The sequence below is a fragment of the Mus musculus genome, chromosome 4, assembly GCF_000001635.26.
Source record: "Mus musculus strain C57BL/6J chromosome 4, GRCm38.p6 C57BL/6J".
Lineage (NCBI taxonomy): Eukaryota > Metazoa > Chordata > Mammalia > Rodentia > Muridae > Mus > Mus musculus.
The window spans coordinates 34,892,992-34,918,360 of NC_000070.6; the positions used below are offsets into that span (position 1 = coordinate 34,892,992).

Genomic DNA, 25,369 nt, shown 5'->3' on the forward strand with positions numbered 1-25,369 from the left:
CGTGCTTTTTTTGTTTGTTTGTTTTGGTTTTTTGGGGTTTTTTTGTTTTTTTTGTTTTTGTTTTTCAAGACAGAGTTTCTCTGTATAGCCCTGGCTGTCCTGGAACTCACTTTGTAGACCAGGCTGGCCTCGAACTCAGAAATCCACTGCTTCCCATGTGCTGGGATTAAAGACATGCGCCACCACCGCCCTGCTTAAGTAATTCTTAGGCTGCTGTATGGGACTATATAGAACACACACACACACACACACACACACACACACACACACACCTGGACATATCTACTGTCCTCAGAATCACCTCATACCTTTCCATATATCTTTATTAAATCCAGATGCCTGTTAATTTAAGAAATTGGAGCAATTGTTTTATTTTTCTGTTTCCTGTTGAAATAATGTAATCCTGAAAATGTTTTTTTTTATCCTGCTTTATGAAAATATCAGGTACTTAGCTAATTAAATGTGCTACTCTTAGAGTCCTGTTTATTTTAAAAGTGTCAACTTTCAGGATGTTTTGTGTAAGGGTCAATAATATTACATAGAAAATGGCCAAATGCTCTCTCTTCATAAGCTGTCCTTGAGGTCACCACTACCTCAAAATGTCTAAAAACAAAACTGATCTGAGGGTTGCAATGTGATATGATCAATTGATGTCATGGTAATTATACCAAGTGCCATCCAATCACTGGGTAGAATTTACCCCTGATCCCTGAGCTTATGTGCAGCTGGGAACATGCAATTTGTATTACTCTGCTGGTATAAAAGACAGTGGGAGACTTTATTAACTGCAGGCACTGAAAAATCCAGAGACATTGTTCCCCTCAGATCGACAATCACCTGCCCAGAACACATCCCTCAAAAAGTCCAGAGGTAGGTAATATGATGAAATCATTTGGGGGGATTTAATTAAAGAGTAAAATATTTGTGACCACAGGAAAGAATTTTCTGCATAAATGTTGGTAGGAAAATAATTAGGCATTCATTAATTTTCTTTATGGTGCTCATGGCTGAGTTGGAGGGAGGTCTGTAGAACTGTAAGCTAAGGCAATCGTAAGCTAAGATGTTATCTGGAAGAAGCCAGGATACAAGTATCTCCTGCTGAGCTGCTGAACAGCCTAAAATCTAAAATCAAAATCTAAAATATTTTCTCAAGAACCATTGCACGTCATTGGAAGGGCCTTCATTTTGAGTATCTTTCAGCAACTAGACAGAAAGCAAGTAGACATTATATAAGTAGCTGAGATTATTTTATTATCAGTTCTAGATGAAGTACATCAGAATTTTCAAGTAGGCTATCTATAAAACAGCTTGCTTGTTCAGTGACGTCACCATGCGTTCTAATACATTTTGAATAAACATTTTAATATCTTTAATCATACCACTAGGAACCTGAGCACTGTTTCTATTTTCTTTTTCATAATATTCTATAAAAATAATAGTTGTTGGTATTTGCCAACCATTGCTGATGATAGTAAGTCACATTCTAAGTATGAGTGGGTGGTTCTAATGAGCTTTCGGAGACTTCTTTTCCGTTACTTTATAACTGGCATATTGTATGAGCACTATGCATTCTCAGATTCAGCCAACCTCAAATTAAAATAAAAATGAAAAATTGTCAATTCAATTATTCCTTGAGCAATAACATAGAACAGGTATTTACATAACATACACATTCTTTCAAATGTTCTCAGTAATCTTTTAAAGTGCAAAGCGGGAGGTGTATAGGTTGTATCCAAGTATGTCATGTTATAGAAGGCACTTGAGCATCCAAGGATTTGCTATTGGAGGGGGCCCTTGAAACCATTCCCTCCCAGATACTGAGGAACAATTGTAGTTATCTGTGTGTTAGCATTAGTTGAACTAGTGATTGGTTGGTAGACTGGAAATAGAAAATAAAAGGAGTGCTTTTGTTCTTCTTTCTCAGTATTAACGAACAGAATGTGGGTACCAATGAAGAGAGACAGACCTAGTGCATAATGAGAGATACTCTGGCATGCAAAACAGCCATTGTATTTCAATAGGACTTTTTGTTTCCAAAGGACTATAATTATTTTCTATTCAAAAGTAGGATAGTAGCCGGGCGTGGTGGCGCACGCCTTTAATCCCAGCACTCGGGAGGCAGAGGCAGGCAGATTTCTGAGTTCGAGGCCAGCCTGGTCTACAAAGTGAGCTCCAGGACAGCCAGAGCTATACAGAGAAACCCTGTCTCGAAAAACAAAACAAAACAAAACAAAACAAAACAAAAAAAGTAGGATAGTTTACATTAAAAGAGGAATTTGGTTTTGGACCTAAGTTCATTAAAATTGCTCATACTGGCCTGGAACTTGTTACAAAGCTGAAGACAACCTTGAAGTCCTAATCTTTCCTCTAACTCCCAAGTGCTAAGATTACAGGTAGAAGAGACATCTTTTAAGTTTCTGAAGATTTCTCTTAAACTTGAGAGGGAGGCTGGAGAACTAGCACAACACTGAAGGGCTCTTACTGCTCCTGCAGAGGATCCAGGTTTGGTTAGCAGCACCGCATTGGGTAGCTCTCTCCAGGAAATCTGACACCTTCTCCTGGGCTTCCAGGACACCTGAATGGATGTGGTGAACAAAGGAACGAGGAGGAACGCACACACGTGAAATAAAAAAAAATCTCTAAAAGGTGCTTCTTGGTATAGGGCCTGATATGGTTGTGCACAGTCACCATTGCAGCACTCAGTGACAATGAAAGAAGTATAATTGTGAATTTGAAGACAGGCCAGCCCAGGCTACGTAGCAAGACCTTGTCTCCAACGTCAAGAACCAAGACAAAACAAATGAACCATTACTTTGGAGCCAGGAAGATAGCTCAGCAGATAGGAGTGATTGCCCCCGTGCCAGACAGCCCGAGCTTGAGCCAAGGAATCTGCTCTCTGGAAAGAAAGAAAATCTCCGCCTCCCAGAGATTTTTCTCTAATCTCCTTACTTACACTGGGTCATTTACTCATACTCTACCCCACCAAGAAAGAAATGTAAAATGAAAATTATTTTCTTTAATTTTTTTTAAAGCAAAATCTCATTTGTTAGCCCAGGCTGCTGTCCTTGAATTTCACCTTACCCTGCTTATATTATAGATGGCAAAATCAACCAATTTAATATTCAATTATCCAAAATATTGGCCATTCAAACAGATTCTCTATTATTATTGTTGTTGTTTTGTCATTGTTGTTGGTGTTGGTGGTCGTGGTGGTTGTGTGTGTGTGTCGGGCATGTGCATGACAAGGGTATTGTGAAATCAGTTTTTTCCTTCTAATTCTGTGTAGGTTTTAGGGATGGAACTCGGGGTGCCAGGATTTAGCCACAAACTCCCTTATTCACTGAGCCATATGGCTGTCCCTTGGACTATTTTCAAAATGTCAAAAATAGTCATCCCTTCTGAAAGGTTTGTGTGTGTGAGTTTCATTGCTGTTTCAGTTTTAGCTTTTAACCTTTTATTAGTTATGTATTTCTTTGTGTGGGGGCACACATACGCCCCAGTGTGAGAGTGAAGGTCAGAGGGAAGCCTTGGGCCCTGACTGTTCATTGCTACCAATGCCCAGCTAGTTGAGTTTGCCTCTGAGTTTCCCAAGCTCCTATCTCTGCTTTCTATTTCCAACAGGGGCTAAATAATTCACAATGCAGCCCCCTTCCTCCTAGTACTGAAAATCTTGCAAACTAAATGTACTGGGAATTGAACTCAGGACCTTATCAGTGTTCAGGCCAGCATGAACCGCAGTCTTAGCCTTTGCTGCTTCCCACCACTGCTGCCGTGCTCTGTAAGCTTTCTACCAGGTAGCTACAGGTACTAAGTTCAGGAGACTGAACCCAGGACCTCCTGCATGTTAGGTATATGCTTTATCACTGAACTATACTTTTTGTTTTTTTTTAAACTCTTCTTAGTACTTTAAATGAGATGCTTCTTGGTTCAAAAGGTGACATTACGTCAGCTAAAAAAAAAGTAATGCATAAATGTAAGGTGCTATTAGAGAGCTTCTTATATTTCTCTAATGTTGTCCCCATAGACAATTTCTGGACTTTAAAAGAATTTGGTGGTAATTGGATGTGGAGTGGAAGCCTCGTAAGAGCTGGCAGTGGACGTCTCGATCACTGAGCCATATCTGCAGCTGTCTCTGCTGTTCATTTAGAGACAGATTTTCACTAAGTTCTAAGTGTGCCTTGAACTGCAGAACCTTCTACTTCAGCCTCCTGACAATTGCGTCATTAGGCTCTCTATTTCCTGGCTTTTGGATGCTTTAGTCTTCTGAGAGAAATTAATGTTATCTACAGTTTTGTTCCTAATAGATGGTTTTTAAAGATAGCCTCACACTGTAGCTCTGGCTAGCCTGGATCTGTCTCCTTCTGCTTCTTGAGTGCTAGGATTACTTAGTAGAATTCTAAATAATGTTGATATTTAAAGTCTATATAATAGAATGTATCCTGCCTACATACAACATATATACCACCCACACATTAATGTATTATCCAGGAAAATTCATACTACAGAGTCACAAGTTTTCAGAGAGGTTTGACTGAAGAGAAAAGATCCACTCTAGATGTAAGTCCCACCTTCTCCTCTTTAGGCTGCACATAACAGAGAAAATGGTCAAATCCAGGTGAGCCCTGGGATTCATCTTCCTCTGCTTCCTGGTGGGCACCAGTTACCATACCACTCTCCCCACTATGCCTTCCTTGGGATGGTGGACTACATCCTTTTAAACCTGGGGCCAGAATAAACCCTTAAATTAATTTCTATCCAGTATTCAACTATAGCAATGAGGGAAAAAAAACCTAATGTGGGTCAGAGTATACACTTTCTAATGAATTTATCTGAAAAAAGTTTGATGTGTTTATTAAAAGATAAAGGAGAGGAAAATGTTTTGGTGGAGGTGTGGTACAGTATGGGGGGAGGGGTGCCTCAGTGGGCCCATGCTGAGGCATCCCTTCCCCTTGAGGGACCAGCCACACTATGATATAGTATAGAATAGAGTTTATTCAGGCATGGGGAGGGGAGGAGAGAGAGAGAGAGAGAGAGAGAGAGAGAGAGAGAGAGAGAAGAGGAGAAGAAGAGGAGGGGAGGGGAGGGGGAGGTAGGGAAGGGGAGGGGAGGAGAGGAAAGGAGGAGGGGAGGGAAGGGGAGAAGAGAAGAGAAGAGAAGAGAAGAGAAGAGAAGAGAAGAGAAGAGAAGAGACGAGACGAGACGAGACGAGACGAGACGAGACGAGACGAGACGAGAAGAGAAGAGAAGAGAAGAGAAGAGAAGAGAAGAGAAGAGAAGAGAAGTAGAAACTGGCCATGAGCACATGGAGGTGGGGGGAAGGGAATGGGGAGAGAGAGGAGAAGGGACGAGGGGACAGAGCAGGAGCAGTAAGAGAGTGTGGAGGGGGGCAAGCAGCCCCTTTTATAGTGAGTCAGGCATATCTGGCTGTTGCCAGGTACCTGTGGGTCAGGACTTAGACAAAATGCTAACACATTTTACTAAACATGTTTTAAATTGTTATTCGCGGGTTATTTTTTTTTTTATTGTGAATAACTTTGTTATAAAATTGCAAGACAATTTAATTAAAATAGTTTTTGTATACATAATATGTGTAAGTGGGCACATGTGTTAATGGCATGCAAATGCAAGTTGGAGGATAACTTTGTGGAGTTAATTCTCTTCCAGCTTTAGATAAATTCTATCAATCAGACTTGTGTGGCACGTGACTATCTACTAAACTATCTTGCTGGCTTCTGTTAGCTTTTTTTTTTTTTTTTTTTTAGACAGGATTTCTCTGTGTAACAGCCTTGGCTGTCCTGGAACTCTTGCTTTGTAGGGCAGACAGCCCTGGAACTCTCATAGGTCCTCCTGCCTTTGCCTCCTGAGTGCTGGGACATGAGCTACCACCACGCCTGGCAGCAAATGTTGATTGATATTGTTATTACCATTCTAAAGTTCTACTGGACACCGCTTTACTGAATGGGCCGAGGAGAGGAGCATAGCTTTTGTGGGCAAGAAGCTTTTAAATTGGGCATGGTGGGTGGCACACTGTTTTTTGTTTTTGTGTTGTTTCTGTTTGTTTGTTTGTCTGTTTGTCTGTCTATCTATTTGTTTTTTTTTTAAGACAGAGTTTCTCTGTATAGTCCTGGCTGTCCCGGAACTCGCTCTGTAGACCAGGCTGATCTCGAACTCAGAAATCTGACTGCCTCTGCCTCCCAAGTGCTGGAATTAAAGGCATGCGCCACCTCCACCACTGTCCGGCTTTTGGTTTTGGTTTGTTTTGTTTTTTCGGATGGCACACTGTTTTAAATCCAGTACTCAGGCTTTTAGGAGCATCACTAAGGTTCAAGACTAGCTTTGAATATATAGTGAGTACCAGGCCAGCAGGGTTACATGATAATACCTGTCTCAAAAGACAGACAGACAGACAGACAGGCAGGCAGACAATAACAGTTTTCATACAAATGGAACAATAATGTGTGTACTGCTAGCTGGCTGGCTGTGGCAGCATCTAAGAGTTATGAGACAGGAGAATACAGTGGAAGGAATAGTTTCTTATGGCTTTGGCATTGAATGCAGCCTTCATCATGGAATGGGATGCTCAAACTCTGAATTGGATGGACTGAGAAGGGAAAGTAGTCTTAAGGACCAAGTTGAAACAATAGTTATCTTCTTAGATGTACGGTATTTCTTTTAAATTTACTTATTATTTATGTTTTATTTAATTTAGACATGGTCTTATTATATGGTCCTGGTTAGCTTGGAACTTGATAGATAGACCAGGCTGACTCAAAGATTCTCTTGCTCTTGCCTCCTGAGTGCTGGGATTAATGGTGTGTGTCGCTATATTCAGGATTTATACTATTTTGATGTGGTAAATAGCAGGTAGTAAGGGTATGCTGACGTAAAGATCAGTTTGGGATTTTACAAGCAGAGCCTGTGATTTTTGCAGAGTATTCCTTCAGAATACCAAAATAGGTTAAGATTAATAAGCCTAAGTTTAAATTTAGATTGATCATAGTTTAATAGCATAACTGATCATAGTTGCATAGTATAAGTTGCAACTGGATATAATTATTATGTTTTTCTCTCCAGTTCTTAAGTTTTTCTTCCAAGTTGTGAAATAGATAAATACCTGCGATTCCAGCAACCAGGAGGTGGCAATAGGGGAATTTCCAGGAATTCAAGCCTAGTCTGGACTGTGTAGTGAGTTCCAGACCAGGCGGGGCTACGCTCCCACAGGGTTAGCAATTAGGGGAACATAAATGAAAGAGATTGTGAGATTGTATCTTGTACCAGGCAGACTGGCTAAGATCAAGAAAACAACTGACAACGAGGTTGCCACGGATGTGGGGAAGGGAAATCCTCGCTCGCTCACTGTTGGAGGGATTGCAAACAGATCCGGTTACCGTGGAAACCAGTGTGGGGGATTCTTAAAAACATTGAAAGCAAATGTATCATATGACCCAGCTCTACTATGTCTTGGTACAGACCCAAAGGACTCAGCACCCTCCTCCAAAGATGATCGGCTCAGCCATTTTCATTGCTACCTCACTCATGGCCAAGAAATGGAAACTGCCTAAACGTCCTCTAGTTGATGAATGGACAACGGAGACATAACGGATTCCTATTCAGTTTTAAAGGAAAAAAAATGAAATAATAAAGTTTGACAGGAAATAGACGGAACTAGAATCGATTATCTTATGGAATGAGATGGCAGGAATCCAGAATCTGTGCATCTCTTAGCTGATGAAGCTAAGTTCTGGGTCTTTAGATAGATAACCTGGAGTGACTGCAACACTAGGAAAGTACAAAGGGACCATGGTGGGAGCATAGGGGAGGGCAGGAGCACTAGAAAGGGGAACAGCAGCACACAGTTTCTATGAAGAGGAAATGGGCGAAATGGAAGGGAAGGAAGGAGGAGGGGCAGCACAGAGGGAGTGGAAAGGGTGAGGGATGTTTGGGAAAGCTATAGGAATTATTCTATGGCTACATAAAATCACATCTAGTCTCTATCTATCTATCTATCTATCTATCTATCTATCTATCCATCTGTCTACATATGCTGTGTGTATGTATGTATGTATGAGTGTATGTATGTATGTATGAGTGCATGCATATAATGTAAGACCAATGACGACCCAAGTGAGACTCTGAGATGCAGATATGTGCAAAATCAAGAGGTTTATTTTCTGCATCGGAGTCGACCTTCAATTAGTCCCTCAAGGCAAGTTACTAAGGAGGTGACCCTGAATGGCTTTTACAAGTGGTTTTTATACTTTTTAGGGACACAGGTTGCATCAGCAAGGTCACAGTTCAAACTTATTGACTAAGCATATTGACTTTTAAATCTATTGGCTAGCAAGCAGGACATGCATTTGAACTCTACCTGGGACTTTCCAGGGGACCAGGTGATGGTCAGTACATTCTGAGAATTTTTTACTCAAGAGTGTTCCCGTGGGTGGACCTAGCCTTGACCCCAGGTGAGAGGGGGAAGCTGTAACTGTAACGAGGGTGTGGGACTTGGAGAAAGTCCTTAGGGTCCCTCAGTATCTAGCTATCTCACTTACTGTTATGCCAATTGGGTGACAATATTCTTCCTTAAACCACAGAATAACAAAAACTGAAGTTTATATATGTCTATATATCCATCTGTCTGCATATGTTATATATGTATATAGTATATATATATATTTTATATATAGATATAGTACAGGGGGTGGAATAAGAGGTAGTCAGAAAATCAATGTGCTTAACCATAAATTTCATAATCAAGCTAATAGCAAACCCAGTGTTTGAGGGCTAGGGGTGTGACTCAGTTGACAGAGTGCTTGCCTAGCTCCGTTCACTGCATAAATCAGGTAAAAGGGACGCAGCTGCCTGTTTAATCTCAACCTTCCCTGGTGAACGCCAGAGTATCAGAAGTTCAGAGACTACACTATTTTGCCAGTTTCAGGTCAGCAAGAACAAATAGACAAACAAAACAAAACACCCCACAACCTACTGTTTATTTAAGAGGCAAGATGTCTGCCTTACAACTGAATCCTTTTAAAACAAACAACAGCGTTGACACACCTGGTCATTTTACTGTTGTGTTCTGACTGCACTGTATTTTTCTAAGGATAGTTATCTAAAATGAACAACCAGCCTGGAGGTTGGCTCTAGCAGAACTGCAGCACGAAGGAAGCTGGAGCTGAGGGTCTCCCGGTCCAGTCCGCCCGGGCTACATTGTAATGCTGGGTCTCGAAAACATAATTTCTATTATATTCAGTGGCCTTTTCAGGAAATGTATATAATAAAGCCAGATGTGATTCTAGTCCTCACAGGTGACGGGAGGAGGACACTAAGTGGAAAATGTTCTCTGATACTGTGTTGTTCCAGCGAATGTTTTGTAATGCATGCTTTTAAATCATTACATAAGATGAACAAGCACAAGGCAACCTTACAGAAAACAGCATCAATACTGCACATTAACAAGACAGAATCCTCTAATGCTTGCATGTACATGAGACCAGGGGAGCACACTGTAAGGCTAAGGATTTCCTCTATTGGATTGAACAGTGAAAAAGAGTTGAAGAAACAGGCTCGGGAGATGGCTCAGTGGTTAAGAGCACAGACTGCCCTTCCAGAGGTCCTGAGTTCAATTCCCAGCCACTACATGGTGGCTTATAACTGCCCCCCTCCCCCATGAGTTCTGATGCCCTCTTCCACTTGGGAGGCAGAGGCAAGCAGATTTCTGAGTTTGAGGCCAGCCTGGTCTACAGAGTGAGTTCCAGGACAGCCAGGGCTCTGGCTCTCTCTGTAGACCAGGCTGACCTTAAACTCAGAAATTCGCCTGCCTCTGCCCCCAAGTGCTGAGATTAAAGGCATGTACCACCATGCCCAGCTTAAATAAGTCTTTTAAACTTTTTTTTTTTTTAATCACTGGATCTTCTGACAAAATCAGAAATCTTAATAAGAAAAAATTCTTGAAGAGCTGTGTTGCTCTCCAGAGATTTCCAGATAGCTCAGCTCTGACTAAAGAAAGTTTCTAAAGAAGAACAGTTATTGCTTTCTGCTAGCTCATCTCTGGCAGACCACAGCCCAGGTTTTTATTTACATAACAATCTGTCATTTATCCAGGTTTCCTTTCAATTATCTTGAGAACCAGCAGCCCTGGAGTCCAGTCCCTTGCTCTCCAGAGATAGAAAGCATACATTTTTTTTTTCTTAACCTTGCAAAAGAATGCAGAAATCTGTCTGCTTTTGTTAATAAACTTGTTGGGTGGGACCCTGCCCTGAAATTACCATTTCCACCAAACCTGGCCTAACCTTGCTGTGTCCTAGGCTGAACTAGAACTCAGGAATCTGCCTGCCTTTGTATTTTTCTAACAAGCTGGCTCATGGTGTACCTGCTTTTGTTCCTTTAGATTCATGAAGCCTCTCATAATTCATATTGCATCTTTATATTTTATATAGTTGAGAAATTATATATTTTGAACTTATGTATCTAGAACTCTCTCCCATAGCCTTAAGGGCAGTCCTGAAGTTTCCAGGATTTACCACTTTGCTGAGACATTAATGTTATGGAGTCTTTAAATGTTAACTGGGAGAATATTCCTTGGTGGAATGTGAAAATACGTGCATTTTTATACAAACAAGCCTTAAGCCCACAGCAGCCATCAACCCTTGTGGAGGCTCACACAGGGCCCTGTCCCAGGGGCAGGAACCCTGTCTGTCACTCTGTCCCTACCAGGGCCACACCTGGCTTGGCAAGATCCCATTGCAGATGGTTGTGAGCCACCATGTGACTGCTGGGATTTGAACTCAGAACCTCTGGAAGAGCAGTCATTGCTCTTAACCACTGAGCCATCTCTCTGAGCAATAATGTTAAACTTACTGGTTGATGGTGCTGGGGATACAGCTCAGTCGTAGAGCAGTACTTAGCACGCCCAAAGTCAGCACCATCATACTAAAACAGCTGGCTTGGGTTATGACTGGTAAGCTAAGATTACACTGTTATTATTTTTTTTTTCATGTGCAGCTTGCAGAAGAGCTATGGATTACTACAGAAAATATGCAGCTGTCATTCTGGTCATGCTGTCCATGTTCCTGCATATTCTTCATTCTCTTCCTGATGGAGACTTTATTATTCAGGGTATGTGACTAAGCTCAGGCTTGCCATGAAAAGGGAAACAAGTTTCTAGATGCACATCAATAATGATTAGTTCCTTTCTACCGTCTTTCACATGTGATAAATAGTCACTTCTGGATACACATCTTAAACACACGTAGCCCGTGAGCACAGAATTGAAGTAGGTTCAGAAAAATAGGCACTGAAAATGCTATATCCCACGTTCGCTTTAATACATTCTAAGCATGTTCATCTGAAGTCCACTCGTATAGTTCCACATCGAGGTTGACAAGGAGAAAAGCCATCCCTACTCGTCTCAGTTGTCTTTTCACATCGCTTCCAGATTTCAGAAAAATTTATCATTGCTATCACAGATAAATTTTCATATCAGGATAACCAGCAAGGAAAATAAAAATCCGTTTCATGCACTAAATCAGCTTTCTTTCACTGTTTGAAATTGTGAACGAACAGTTATTTGTTAAGGTTTTCCTTTTGTAAACGGTAATGTTTGTATCTCAGGTTCTAACCACAGAAAATGCCTTTTGTATTATCAGGGTACCTAGACTCGCAAGCTTTCTAAAATCTAATGAAGGGTTTCTGTCAATATTTGGAGTTTTTATGGGCAGAACAATAGCAGGCTCACCTCCAGAAAATGCTTCTTTTCAAATGAATGTGCCGTTTATAGCTGTCAAGCTTTTGTGTTCCCTCTAAGTATGCTATTAACATTGGGATTATCTGTCCTTGGAGAAGGAGAAACCACTATAACGAACTCCCCATGTAGCTATGCCAAAAAGCAGTTTCTCTGTGAACATAGCTACAACAATTATAAAGAGATTCTATATGTGAAGATTAATATGTAGGCAAAAATATTTATTTCCTTTTTTATTACCTGTGCAAAAAGCATCTGTCATGTCGTACCTAGGAAAGAGTGTGTCGTACTTAGGAAAGAGAAAGAATCCTTTATGGCTGAATTTTCTTTCTCTTTTTCTGGCTAGGTTGCCCAGAATGTAAACTAAAGGAAAATAAATACTTCTCCAAGCTAGGAGCCCCCATCTACCAGTGTATGGGCTGTTGCTTCTCCAGGGCATATCCCACTCCCGCCAGGTCCAAGAAGACAATGCTGGTTCCAAAGAATATTACCTCGGAGGCCACATGCTGTGTGGCCAAAGCATTTACTAAGGTAAGGGCTACCTGACAGTCCATCCAGAGGCAGTGTGTACTCATGGCAAGCTGTCTGGTGACCAGGATTTGTTGCTCCGTTGTTCAGGCGACACCTGCATTTATCCTCTTTAATTGAAAGAGTAGACCAAATGAAAAATGTTTATGAAACAGAAGTAAGGAGAGCAGTAGTTGCCACAGTCTAAAAAGCCAGTGGACTCGCATAAAAGGAGTTTAGAAAATGATAACAAGGGCCTGGAGAGCTGGCTCAGTGGCTAGGAGCACTCACTGCTCTGCCAGAAGTCCCAAGTTCAATTCCCAGCCACCACATGGTGGCTTACAACCACCTGTAAGGGGATCTGGCGCCCTCTTCTGGCCTGCAGGTAAATGAGCAGCAGAGTGCTTATACATTTACTAAAATTTAAAAAAAGAGATGGGCAGTGGGTGCGCATGCCTTTAATCACAGCACTCGGGAGGCAGAGACAGGTGGATTTCTGAGTTCGAGACCAGCCTGGTCTACAGAGTGAGTTCCAGGACAGCCAGGGCTACACAGAGAAACCCTGTCTTGAAACCCCCACCCCCCCAAAAAAAAGTTTTCAAGTTCTACAAAGGCATTGACAGTTTGCCACAGTGTATTATATAGATTCTAGAGAACTAGAAGAAAAGGATTCAAAAGTTGATAGCGCCAGGAAATTATACATTTTGTCAGAGGAATGAAAACATTACCACCCTGATTTGATTGTAATATTTTTATATTAAACCAGGCTCCATATATATGGGCAATTAATATATTCTAAATAGAAAGTGTCTGGGTGTGGTGGTGCATCCCTGTAATCTCTGACTTTTTTTTTATTTTATTTTATTTTATTTTATTTTATTTTTTGGTTTTTTTGAGACTCATCGTTTAGAAAGCAGAGGTAGGAAGACCTTACATGTCCTAAGCCTGTGACTGGAGCTGGTGAGATGGATCAGTGGGTAAAGACATTAGCCTAATCTGAGTAGGATCCCCAGGGTCCAGAAAACGGAAGGAGAGAACAATTCTTTCAAACTGTCCTCTGACATCCTGTTCTCGTTTGTACTTGCTTGGCCTAGGGAGTGGCTCTATTCAGAGGTGTGACCTTGTTGGAACAGGTGTGTCATTGTGGATGTGGGCTCTAAGACCCTACTCCTAGCCTCCTGGAAGGCAGTCTTCCACCAGCACCTTCAGATGAAGATGTTGAGCTTTCGTGCCTGCCTCGATACTGTCATGTTCTCACCTTGATGATAATGGGCTGACCTCTGAACCTGTAATCCAGCCCCAATTTAATGTTGTCTTTATAGAGTTGCCTTGGTCATGGTGTCTGTTCCCAGCAGTAAAATCCTAACTAAGACAAAAGTTGGTACCAGGGACTGAGGTATTATTTCAATAGGTTTTGGAAGAATGTGGATTTTGGGACTTTGGATTTGGAAAGCCGTGGAATGCTGTAAGTAGGGTTTGATAGGCCATCCTAGTAGGAATGTGGAAGACTTTGGGGTTTTTTTTGGGGGGGGTGGGGTTCAAGACAGGGTTTCTCTTCGTAGCCCTGGCTGTCCTGGAACTCACTCTGTAGACCAGGCTGGCCTCGAACTCAGAAAACCACCTGCCTCTGCCTGCCAAGTGCTGGAATTAAAGGCGCGAGTCACCATGCCTGGCAGCATAGCTTATCTTGCAGTGGGAATTTCGCTGTTAGAGTGAAAGCGAACATGGAAAATACCAAACTTTTATTAAGTGACACTGGCCGCTATTTTCCTTGACATTTTGCAATTGTGGCTGTCTACCTACCTACCTGTTTCTTTTGCCCTTTAGGCCACAGTAATGGGAAATGCCAGAGTGGAGAATCATACGGAGTGCCACTGTAGCACTTGCTACTACCACAAGTCGTAGCTTCTGAGCGCGCAGAGGGCTGTGCTGACGGCTGCTGAGCCGAGCCATTCAATGGCGCTGTGTGTCACCACCTCCTCCCTACCAGACTTCTGACGCGCTTCAGTTACACACTGCCTCTTTACGGTTACATCCCTTATACTTCAGTACAATCTGCAGTCTCTTCTCGTTAGGGAAATATGTAGTATTTACCACGGTTCCGTCAGAAATAAAGCCTTTTAAATCATCAATCCCAGATGTGCCGCCTTCTTTGAAAACACAGCTGTTTGCTTTTGACAAGGTTGATCTCGGGGTTGAATTGGGGTTGAATTGGGACTCAGGGGTCTGACGCTGGAGAATCTGGCTTCCATCTTAACTTCTGCCAGCAAGCTGTCCATTCTGACAGAAGGTTGTTTATCAGACAGTTCGCTGGGATGGGAAAAAGTGGTATGGAAGTTCTGTTTTTACTCACTTTTCATATCTTCTTTACATCTATCTCTATTTTAATACATTGCATCAAAATACAGATATGCTATGATGACAATGCATGCACATAAACTATAGGTATATATACCACAAATATATCATATATTGTAGATATTTGAGTTGAAATGTTTTCACTGGTGAAAACGTACAATCAAGAAACAAAAAGTAGGGCTGGAGAGATGGCTCAGTGGTTAAGAGCACTGACTGTTCTTCCGAGGGTCCTGAGTTCAAATCCCAGCATGGGAGAACATAGTGGCCCACAACTATCTGTAGTGAGATTTGATGCTCTCTTCTCAGGGATCTGAAGACAGCTGCAGTGTACCTACATATAATAAATTAGTAAATCTTTGGGCCAGAGCAGGCAGGGCTGGAGAAAGAAGAAAAAGTACCTGAAGACAGCTACAGTGTACTTACATAAAATAAATCTTTTTTTTTTTTTAAATAATAGAAAGAAACAAAAAGTAAAGTATATTTCTCTGGGGATTGGGGAAGGCAAAGTCTCTCTAAGCCCAAAATTTCTACTTGGTTTATACCTTCCCAAAATAAAGTCTCTGTTAGTCGGGCGGTATGACTGGGGACAGGCATCACTGTCCTCAGCGACAATTAGACATTGCTCTAAAATTCCAGAAGACCAGATGTTTTTACATTACACAATCAGGCAGTTCTGGGTGTGCATGAATACATGACAAGAGCAAGCTGTCAGTGAGCAGCCTGGGTGCGGGAGGAGCAATACCAAGCACTTTCACTCAGTTCTAGCCAAGTGCTGAGGCCAAGGACATTGCTCTGCAGAGGAGCATGCGCAGAGTCTTGAGTTCAACCCTCAATACCAAAAGCAAGCAAGCAGACTAACAAAGCGCTTCAGAGTTCTGTCCGGGGGTTGCAGTCATATTTCCTGAGCTTTAATATCTACTGTGAACCTTACTTTGAGGACCGTAAGATATCCATAAAGTCCTATTATTGATGATTGAAATTAAAGCTATTGCTAAGTTCTGTCCCTAAAAGAACCTGAAAATTTAAAACACAAATTAAAAGCTTCTTTTTAAAAAGCCATAACCAGCCAGGCAGTGGTGATGCACGACTTTAATCCCAGCACTTGGGAGGCAGAGGCAGGCAGATTTCTGAGTTCGAGGCCAGCCTGGTCTACAAAGTGAGTTCCAGGACAGTCAGGGCTACACAGAGAAACCCTGTCTCGAAAAACAAAAACAAAACAAAACAAAACAAAACAAAAAGCCATAACCACCACAGGTAACGTTTTCAAAAATTAATACCAAGCTGCTCATGGTGTAATATGCGTCTAGTTTCAGCACATGTGACACTTGGTGGGTGGGGGCACAGGAGTTCAAGGCTAGCTTGGACCACATGAGATCCTGCCTCAAAAGCAAGACAAGTGGACAGTGGTGGTGCACACCTTTAATTCCAGCACTTGGGAGGCAGAGGCAGGCAGAGTTCGAGGCTAGCCTGGTCTACAGAGTAAGGTCCAGGACAGCCAGGGCTACACAGAGAAGCACTGTCTCAAGAAAACAAAAACAGGAACAAAAACAAAAACAAAACAAAAAAGCAAGACAAAAAAGTGGAAAATACAGCCGGGCGTGGTGGCGCACGCCTTTAATCCTAGTACTTGGGAGGCAGAAGCAGGCGGATTTCTGAGGCCAGCGTGGTCTACAGAGTGAGTTCCAGGACAGTCAGGGCTACACAGAGAAACCCTGTCTCGAAAAACCTAAAAAAACAAACAAAACAAACAAACAAAAAAAAAAAGTGGAAAATACATAAATATAAATCTTACCCGTCACAAACATATTGCTTTATCACTGACTAACCAATCAGTTCCTTAGTAGATTGGTATACATTCCAGGTGCCACAGTAAAAGGTAAAACAGCTGAGTATACTTTTTAAGACACATCGAGGGGCCAAGCATGGTGGCACACACCTTTAATCCCAGCACTTGGGAGGTAGAGGCAGGTGAATTTCTGAGTTCAAGGCCAGCCTGGTCTACAGAGTGAGTTCTAGGACAGCAAGGACTGCAGAGAGAAACCCTGTCTCGAAAAAAAACCAAAAACAATAAAAATAAAAATAAATTTAAAAAATGTTTAAGACACATCAAAGTACACATGAAGATTGGTCATTGTTTGGTTTTGGTATTGTAAGGGTATGAAAATCACTGAAGGAAGACCCCAGACTCAGATAGTATGCAAAAATAAAGAACATTTATTCTTCAGAAAAATCCAGCATGCTGGGAGCAACCATTCTCTAGACCCCAGACAGAGGCACACAGGCCTTCTTATAGGGAAGAACATTTTATGGGGCAGCTCTCTAGAAGGATTAGGTAATCTAAAATCTCATTGGTGGGTACTGGGGGTGAGGGTCACAGGTGATCGGTGGTCTGCATTCCTATATCATGTGATAAAATAGGACTGCCCTTAGAAGATGGCCTATTATGAGATAAGCTATTTCCCCATTCTTGAGGTTGTCCCCAGGCTGTTCTTTGGGAGGGGGTTTTATGATCTTTTTCTGGATTTTATGGTCTGTCCCTGGAGCTGCTGTCTTAAGGCCTAGTTTCTGGGACTTAGGGTAGCTGACTTCAGACGCACCAGAAGAGGACGTCTGATCTCATGACAGGTGGTTATGAGCCACCATGTGGTTTCTGGGATTTGAACTCAGGACCTTTGGAAGAGCAGTCAGTGCCTTAACCACTGAGCCATTCATTTCTCCAGCCCCAGATCATCCTATGTTTAGGGGGAATTGAAAGGATGCTCAGGTTGTAATGGGGCATCATCCCCATGATCATCCTGATCGGCCAAGTTGACGCTGTGACCATTAGGAGGAAACATCGTACGTAGCCAGACTGGTCTCCACTGCTAGGTACAGTGGTAGATGACACTAACAGACTTTGCTCCGGATCAATTCACACACAAAGTTTTGTGGAAAGCTTTTGGGGCCCCTTGGCAGGAATCTGACATCGGGCCAGGACGAGGAAGTAAGCTCAGGCAGGAATCTGATTTTAGGCTAGAACAGGGAAGAAAGTTCAGGGAGGAATCTTACTTTAGGCTAGTACAAAGAAGTAGGCTTTAGGCATGAATATGACTTTGGGCTAAGACAGTGAAGTAGGCTAAGATAACTTGGCCACCCTGAAGAGAAACTGTCCTTAGAAACAGTGACCTTGGGAGTGATCACAGGACCTTGTTTATTGCCTTGCTTGTTCCTTGGCTATTTCATTAATTAAGAAAATGCTCTATATATAGGCTTACCTACAGCCAAGTTTTATGGAGGTATTTTTCTTAATTGGGGTTCCTCCCTCTCAGATGACTCTAGCCTGGGTCAAGTTGACATAAGAATCAGACAGCACACCTGACAACACCAAACACAACTCCAATTTAACTTCAAGCAATCCCCTGCCTCAATTCTACCCCAATATCAAGCACGACTATAACCCTAACCCCAGTGCTATCCACAATCCCTACCCCAACCCCGAGTTTAATACCAACCCCAATCTCACATCCAAGCCAACACAATCCCAACTCTAACACCATCTCCGACTCTACTCTAACCCCAACTCCAACAGCACATCCCTAAACCCCATCCCACCCCTGGCCATCTCCACACCCAAGCACAATTCTAAACATAACCTCAAGCCCATCCCAAGACTTGCCCCCACCCTATGCCCAACCCAGTCTCCAATACCAACTTCAAACCTAACCCAAATGCCTACCCATACCCTAACCGTAACACCAACCTCAAACCCACCCACCCCTACACTTAACACAACCACAACCCAGGCACCAAAGCCAACTCTATCCCCAAACCCAATTAGCTACAATCGTAACCCCAGCCTCAGCCCGGAATCCAACCTTAACTTTGTATGTGGAATTACAGCCAGCTAAACTTCACCAAAGATCCACTTTCCCTTTTATCTGCCCAATCTACAGCTCTCCTTTATTTTACAAATTAAGGTGGGAAGCAGGTTTACAGGAAATCACCTGAGTGCTGACTCATTCCTTGTTCACAACCACGCACTGGAGAATGGAATTAACATCAAATATAATCAGCCCCAGGGCTATTCACAACAAAGTGCCACTTAAGCAGTGAATTTATGAGAGAGGACAGACTAGCAGAGATCAGTGACAGACAACTCTGTCTGTTCCTCTCCTGCTGACAACTGCCAGCTCAAGCCCCCTAAGGAGGACATTTTCCTTGCCCAGTTCCACAGCTGGTGATGTTTAGTGAACTCCAGAAGTAAAAGCAGGAGCTGTTAGCCTCCACCTGTCACTAGCTCCAGAAGCCTGGGCAGGTGACTTCTACAGCTTTCTTCTTTCCGTTGCAGTATATGTGAAGAGCTGCAGATGTTTGGTAGTTCTTTAAAAAAAAAAAAAGTTACAGGCTATATGGATAATATTACAATGAAAATTATACTTTGGTTAAGAAATTTCAGGCAAATTCACCTACATTTATCACAGGTTCTCCTGCTGCCTGTCTCTTTGTTTTTGGTTTGGTTTGGTTTCTTTCTCACATACAACACACAGTTTTCTGTTCAGTCGGGTTTTCCTGGGGACCTATGTCACGCCACATTCTCATCCACACAGAAAGAGTAACAAATGAAACAGGACGTTCGGGTAGAATTAGAAGCTGGCTGGTCTTTGGTGTGTTTTGCTTATTAGGGCTCTACTTTTGCATCTTAAAGATTTCAAGATCTACCACAAAATTCAGCATATGATAGAGAAGAATTCCAGTCATTCCCTGCCTTTGCACATGCTCAGTCCCACCCCGCACTCCCAGGGCTGTGCACAACCCCTGCCAGGGTCTCTCATTGATTACAATGACTGAGAATGACACAGCAGAGAAAAGACCACATTTTGGACAAATGGTGCCAGGAAAACTGGAGTCCCAAGTATAGAAAAATGAAATTGGACATGCTTCTATCACCTGACACAAAAGTAACTCTAGATGGATCAAAGACCTAAATGTGAAACCCGAGACACTGAAAGTGTTAGAAAATACAGGCAGAACCCTACAGAGTGTAGGTCTGTGAATAGACTTTCTGAAGAGGACTCCATTTGCCCAGGGATCCAGGGCAACGACTGACAGATGAAACTCATAACACTTCTGCAAAGCCAAAGAGATAAATATTTTATTCCCCACCCCCAAAAGCAATCTACAGATTCAATGCAATTACCATCAAAACTACAACACCATTCTTCACAGATGTGGAGTGGAAAATGCTCAACTTCATACAGAAAAGCAATAAACTCAGAATAGATAAAACAACCCTGAGCAAAAAAAGAACTGTTGGATGTTCCACCATTACCAATTTCAAGTTGTACTAGTTAGCTATAGTAATGAAAACCACATGGTATTGGCATAAAAACAGACATGTTGATCAATGGAATCAAATTGAAGACCCAGACCTGAATCTATACACCTATAGACACTTGATTTTTGATAAAGGAGTCAGAAATGCACACTGGAAAAAAGACAGCATCATCAACAAATGATGCTCGTCAAACTAGATGTCTGCATGTAGAAGAATGCAAATAGATCCATACTTATCACCCTGCACAAAACTCAAGTTCAAGTTGATTAATAATCTCAACATAAATCCAGATACACAAAACCTGATAGAAGACAGAGCGGGAGCTAACCTCGAACACGTTGGCATAGGCAACAACTTTCTGAACAGAAAACTGTTAGCAAAGGCACTAAGATCAACAGTTAATAAGTGGGACCTTATGGAACTGCAAAGCTTCTATAAGGCAAAGGACACTATCAATCAGACATAGCAGCAGCCTACAGAATGGGAAAAGATTTTCACCAATTCCACATCTGATAGAAGACTAATATTTAAAATAAAGAAAGTATTCAAGAAACTAGATATTGAAATACCAAGTCATACAGTTTTTAAAACGGGGTACATATCTAAACAGAGAATTATCATTGGAAGGTTCTCAAAGGGCTGAGGAAGACTTAAATGTTCAACAAGGGCTAGAGAGATGGCTCAGTAGTCAAGAGCACTGGCTGCTCTTCCAGGGGATTTGGGTTTAGTTCCTGCCATGCACTGACAGATTGCAGCTCTCTGCAACTCCAGTTCTTGGGAACCCGACATACAAACATACATTTAGGCAAAACACTAAGGCACGTGAAATAAAAACAAATAACTTAAAAATGTTCAGCATCCTTAGCCATCAGGAAAAAGTAAATCAAAACTACTTTGAGATTCCATCTTCTGTTTGTCAGAATGGCCAAGATCAGTGACACAGTGACAGCTCATGCTGGCAAGGATGTGGAACAAGGGGAAGGCTCCTCCACTGCTGGTGAAAACATGTATAGTCACTTTGGAAATTAATAGGACAGTTCCTCAGAAGGTTGGGAATTGATCTGCTGCAAGATCCAGCTATACTCCTCTTGGGCATGTAACCAAAGGATGCTTGCTATCCCAAAGGCACTTGCTCAACATGTTCATTGCTCCTCTAGTCGTAATAGTGAGTAACTGGAAACAACCTAGTCCCTCAACTGAAGAGTAGATGATGAAAATGTGGTACATTTACACAGTGGAGTATTACTCAGCTATTTTTAAAAATGACATGAAATTTGCAGGCCAGTGGATGGAACTAGAAAAGAATTCTGAGTAAGGTGACCTCGACTCAGAAAGATAAGTATGGTATATATTTACTTATATGTGGATATTAGCTGCTAAGTAAATGATAACCAAGCTACAATTCACAGACCCAGAGAGGTTAGGTATAGCTAAAAGGCTGGGTGTGTGTGCGTGTGCGTGTGCGTGCGTGCGTGCGTGCGTGCGTGCGTGCGTGTGTGTGTGTGTGTGTGTGTGTAGACACATGGATCACCCAAAGAGGGGAGAATAGAATAGACTTTTACTGATGTACTGGGGACATGGGAAAGATAGGAACCATGATTATATAAATGCTGTCTCAAAAAAACTACACAAGACAAAATACACTTCCATGCGTTTCCATTGCTGACCTGAGATGCTGCTATTCTGCTAGACACATATGCCAGTTCCAGTCTCTGGCACAGTGAGGAAATGTACTGCAATGTGGGACCATGTGGATTTCATTCTATTTCTTTGAACCTGACTGCCTCTTGCTGGCTTCTCTTCCCTTGTTGTTCACTGCAACCCTTCTCCAGCAATCATTTTTAAACTCTGTTTTGTGTATTGGGGAGCAGGAACTATATATGAGATACTGTTTGATTTATTTGCTTTTAGTGAGTGGAAGGCATGGCATGTGTGTCACAGTTACCATAGACAGGTCAGGGGACAAACTGAGTCGTGTCTCTCCTGTATTGTCTGTAATTCTAGGTCCAGAGGATCCAACACAATTTTCTGGCCTCCAAAGTCTCTCTCTCTCTCTCTCTCTCTCTCTCTCTCTCTCTCACACACACACACACACACACACACACACACACATACACACTAGGCTTCAGAAAAGCAATATTAAATATCCATATTTTGGAGCCCAACTCCAACATTCAGGAACTATGCAGTAGGTTGGTTTGGCATAGAAGACTATGTGATCTTGAGATTATGTGAAAAATAACTTGGTTGAACCAGCTGCCTACATATCAAGTTCTAAGCCAGCCAGAGCTACATAATTTGACCCCGCATTAAACAATTTAAAAATATATAAGCGAATGGGTCACACTTTATAGAGTACCATTGAGGAAGGCAAATGGGCTGATTAGAAAATGAACAGCTAGATTTGCTGGTGTGTGATTCTAGGACCTTGTGTGCTGGTCTATATATTGAGTTACAGGCTACATAGTGAGACTCTGTTCTTTGTTTGTTTGTTTTAAGTTACTATAAAGATAGGACTCCCCCATCCCTTCCTTGTACTCCAGATACTGAAGTAAACTGACCAGATTAATCAGGCCAGTGATGTATATTTGCAGGACATTGATGATGAGTTAGACTCATGAACCAAAGAAGCTTATCATAGCAGAACATAATCCAAACAGTATAGGTAAATCTAAGCATACCTTGTGTGACAGTTTCCTCCTGGGTTGAGACATGCCATGTGGTAAGGAAGCCCCTTGACCAGGAAAGTAAACAACTCAAAATAGCTTCAGGAAGTCCGTGAAGTTGACCAGATTCTCCTGACCCGGTCTTGGCCACAGCTGGAATACGTAATAAAGATGCTTAGAGGCACGCTCAGAAAAGCCAAGCTGCAAAGAAGCCTCAGATTAGACCAGTTCTCCAGAAGAAGCAGGAACTAGCTGAGCTGCTTGGAAGAGGTGTAGACCAACTGAGTCACTTAGGAAGGACACTTTCCAACTTGTTGATCTGCCTGCCAGTTGTGTAGAGCCATGGCTCACACAAGATTCCCAGCGTGTGTGAGCCAGGGTGAAGTAGGCTTTGATGATGCAGCTGTCTTTGAGTCATTACTGCTCCTGTAAGTGGCTTCATAGATGATATACATCCTTTGGCCTGTTGTGGACTCCCCATCTAGGGTGATTAGATGTGTGTATTGCATCTCCCAAGGAAAAGTATTTGTCACACAAGAACCTATCAGTTCTTTACTTAGATGATCAGTTCAGATGTGGTGATTTAGCAGAGTACAAGAGTGTCTTGTCACCTTCTGTCCCCATAATTAAGAATGTTAAGGTACACTATGAAAGCATGCAGCTTTAATTTTGTTCAATACTACTTATCAAACTAAATCTTTTTTTTTATTATTTATTACGTATTTTCCTCAATGACATTTCCAATGCTATCCCAAAAGCCCCCCATACCCTCCCCCCCACTTCCCTACTCACCCATTCTCATTTTTTTTGGCCCTGGCGTTCCCCTGTACTGGGGCATATAAAGTTTGCGTGTCCAATGGGCCTCTCTTTCCAGTGATGGCTGACTAGGCCATCTTTTGATACATATGTAGCTAGAGTCAAGAGCTCCGGGGTACTGGTTAGTTCATAATGTTGTTGTACCTACAGGGTTGCAGATCTCTTTAGCTCCTTGGGTACTTTCTCTAGCTACTCCATTGGGAGCCCTGTGATCCATCCAATAGCTGACTGTGAGCATCCACTTCTGTGTTTGCTAGGCCCCTGCCTAGTCTCACAAGAGACAGCTGTATTTGGGTCCTTTCAGCAAAATCTTGCTAGTGTATGCAGTGGTGTCAGCGTTTGGAAGCTGATTATGGGGTGAATCCCTAGATAAGGCAGTCTCTAGATGGTCCATTCTTTTGTCGCAGCTCCAAACTTTGTCTCTGTAACTCCTTCCATGGGTGTTTTGTTCCCAATTCTAAGAAGGGGCACAGTGTCCACACTTTGGTCTTCATTCTTCTAGAGTTTCATGCATTTGGCAAATTGTATCTTATATCTTGGGTATACTAAGTTTTGGGCTAGTATCCACTCAAACTAAATCTTATTCTCCATGTTTTAAGATGTGTCTGTTGCTGGGCAGTGGTGGCACATGCCTTTAATCCCAGCACTTGGGAGGCAGAGGCAGGTGGATTTCTGAGTTCGAGGCCAGCCTGGTCTACAGAGTGAGTTCCAGGACAGCCAGGGCTATACAGAGAAACCTTGTCTCGAAAAAACAAAACAAAACAAAACAAAACAAAACAAAACAAAAATATGTGTCTATATAAGTTTGATTTTGTGTGCATTTTAATTTATTGTTTGCAAATGGGATTTTCTTGAGTTTAAAATCAAATGCAAGCCATGTGTTGTGTTTCATGCCTTTAATTCCAGCACTAGAGAGTCAGAGTGTTGGGTCTGGTGTGGAAGCTGAGAAAACTCGAAAACTTTAGAGACAGAAACTTTAAAAACAAAAGCTTTATTTTCTGAATGGTCAGGAAGGTGACCAGTTTGACATCTGAACTGAGTCTAGGGGGTGAGAGAAAAGCTATATTGCATTTTCAAAGGGTGAAACTGCAAAGGGGTTGGGGGCGGGGGAAGCTTGGGTGAGCTGCGCTGTTATCCAATTGTATTTTGACATTATGGGTTAAGCAAGGGAGTACCCGTTGGAGACTGGACCGTATCCAGGGCACCTGGCTTCAAGGTCCTTAATTCATTCTCCTAGACGTTATGTCTGGCGCTCAGAGTGAGAAGGGGACAAAGGAGCAGGCCAGCTGCATGGAGTTAATTAGGGCAGAACAGGCGATTGGTTATGCATTTTTACAACTTATGCACCCTGGTTTAGATAACAGCAGTTTCTATGGTCTTTACCAGTTAACCAACAATTAAGAAAACATTTGGAGAAGTGGGCTAGGCATTCATTCCTAGGCCTGGGAAGATGAACTTGTTTGACCCTGCCAGCAAGATGGAGAAGTTGTCCCTGAGATGTCTGGATTCAGACAGCTGTTTACAACAGAAGCTGTTCAGGTATGGGGAAGTCCTCAGTTCCCCTAGGACCTGGGACCTTGAATTTAGTTTCTTCCTATGATTAAATGGAGTCAGAAAACAAAACCGTAGTACTTAGAATTTGTTTCTTTTGCTTGTTTCCTACAAGAGGTGGGTGGAACTTGTAAGCCAGCCTGGTCTACATGGTGAGACCCTGTCTTAAAAAAACAAAAAAAACAAACACTAAATTAAATTAAATGCATTTATGGAGCCCATAAGGGATGACTTACTATGAAATACTAGTCAGACCTAACCTACCACTCCCTGGAACCCTGTCGGCTACACAAGCTAAGGATTTACTTATTAGCATTGGTGTAGATCCTAATGGACAAGAATCATGTGCGTCCAGGCACCTTCATTAAGGGCATCCAGGAAGTCATGACAATGAAGACTTCCTTAATTTAAAGACCC

The 25,369-nt window shown here is 42.2% G+C and overlaps 1 protein-coding gene and 1 long non-coding RNA gene across 3 annotated transcripts; one reads left to right on the top strand and one right to left on the bottom strand.

Moving 5' to 3' along the window:
* Nucleotides 1–787: 787 nt before the first annotated feature.
* Cga (glycoprotein hormones, alpha subunit) lies at nt 788–14,383 on the top strand. Of its 2 annotated transcripts, none has more exons than NM_009889.2 (4): nt 788–870; nt 11,002–11,115; nt 12,087–12,271; nt 14,075–14,383. In NM_009889.2, the coding sequence occupies exons 2-4, from the start codon at nt 11,016–11,018 to the stop codon at nt 14,150–14,152; spliced, it is 363 nt and encodes a 120-aa protein (NP_034019.1). In that variant the 5' UTR covers nt 788–870; nt 11,002–11,015; the 3' UTR covers nt 14,153–14,383. The 2 variants fall into 2 exon arrangements, with proteins under 2 accessions (NP_034019.1, XP_006537649.1); XM_006537586.2 differs by lacking the exon at nt 788–870 and adding an exon at nt 8,380–8,462 and having other exon boundaries at nt 14,075–14,379.
* Nucleotides 14,384–16,797: 2,414 nt separating this feature from the next.
* Nucleotides 16,798–18,490, bottom strand: Platr9 (pluripotency associated transcript 9). Its single transcript, NR_040652.1, has 3 exons — nt 18,460–18,490; nt 17,860–17,959; nt 16,798–17,617 (listed from the first exon to the last, which is right to left on the bottom strand). It is a non-coding gene; the product is annotated as a pluripotency associated transcript 9 (long non-coding RNA).
* Between the last annotated feature and the right edge of the window lie 6,879 nt (nt 18,491–25,369).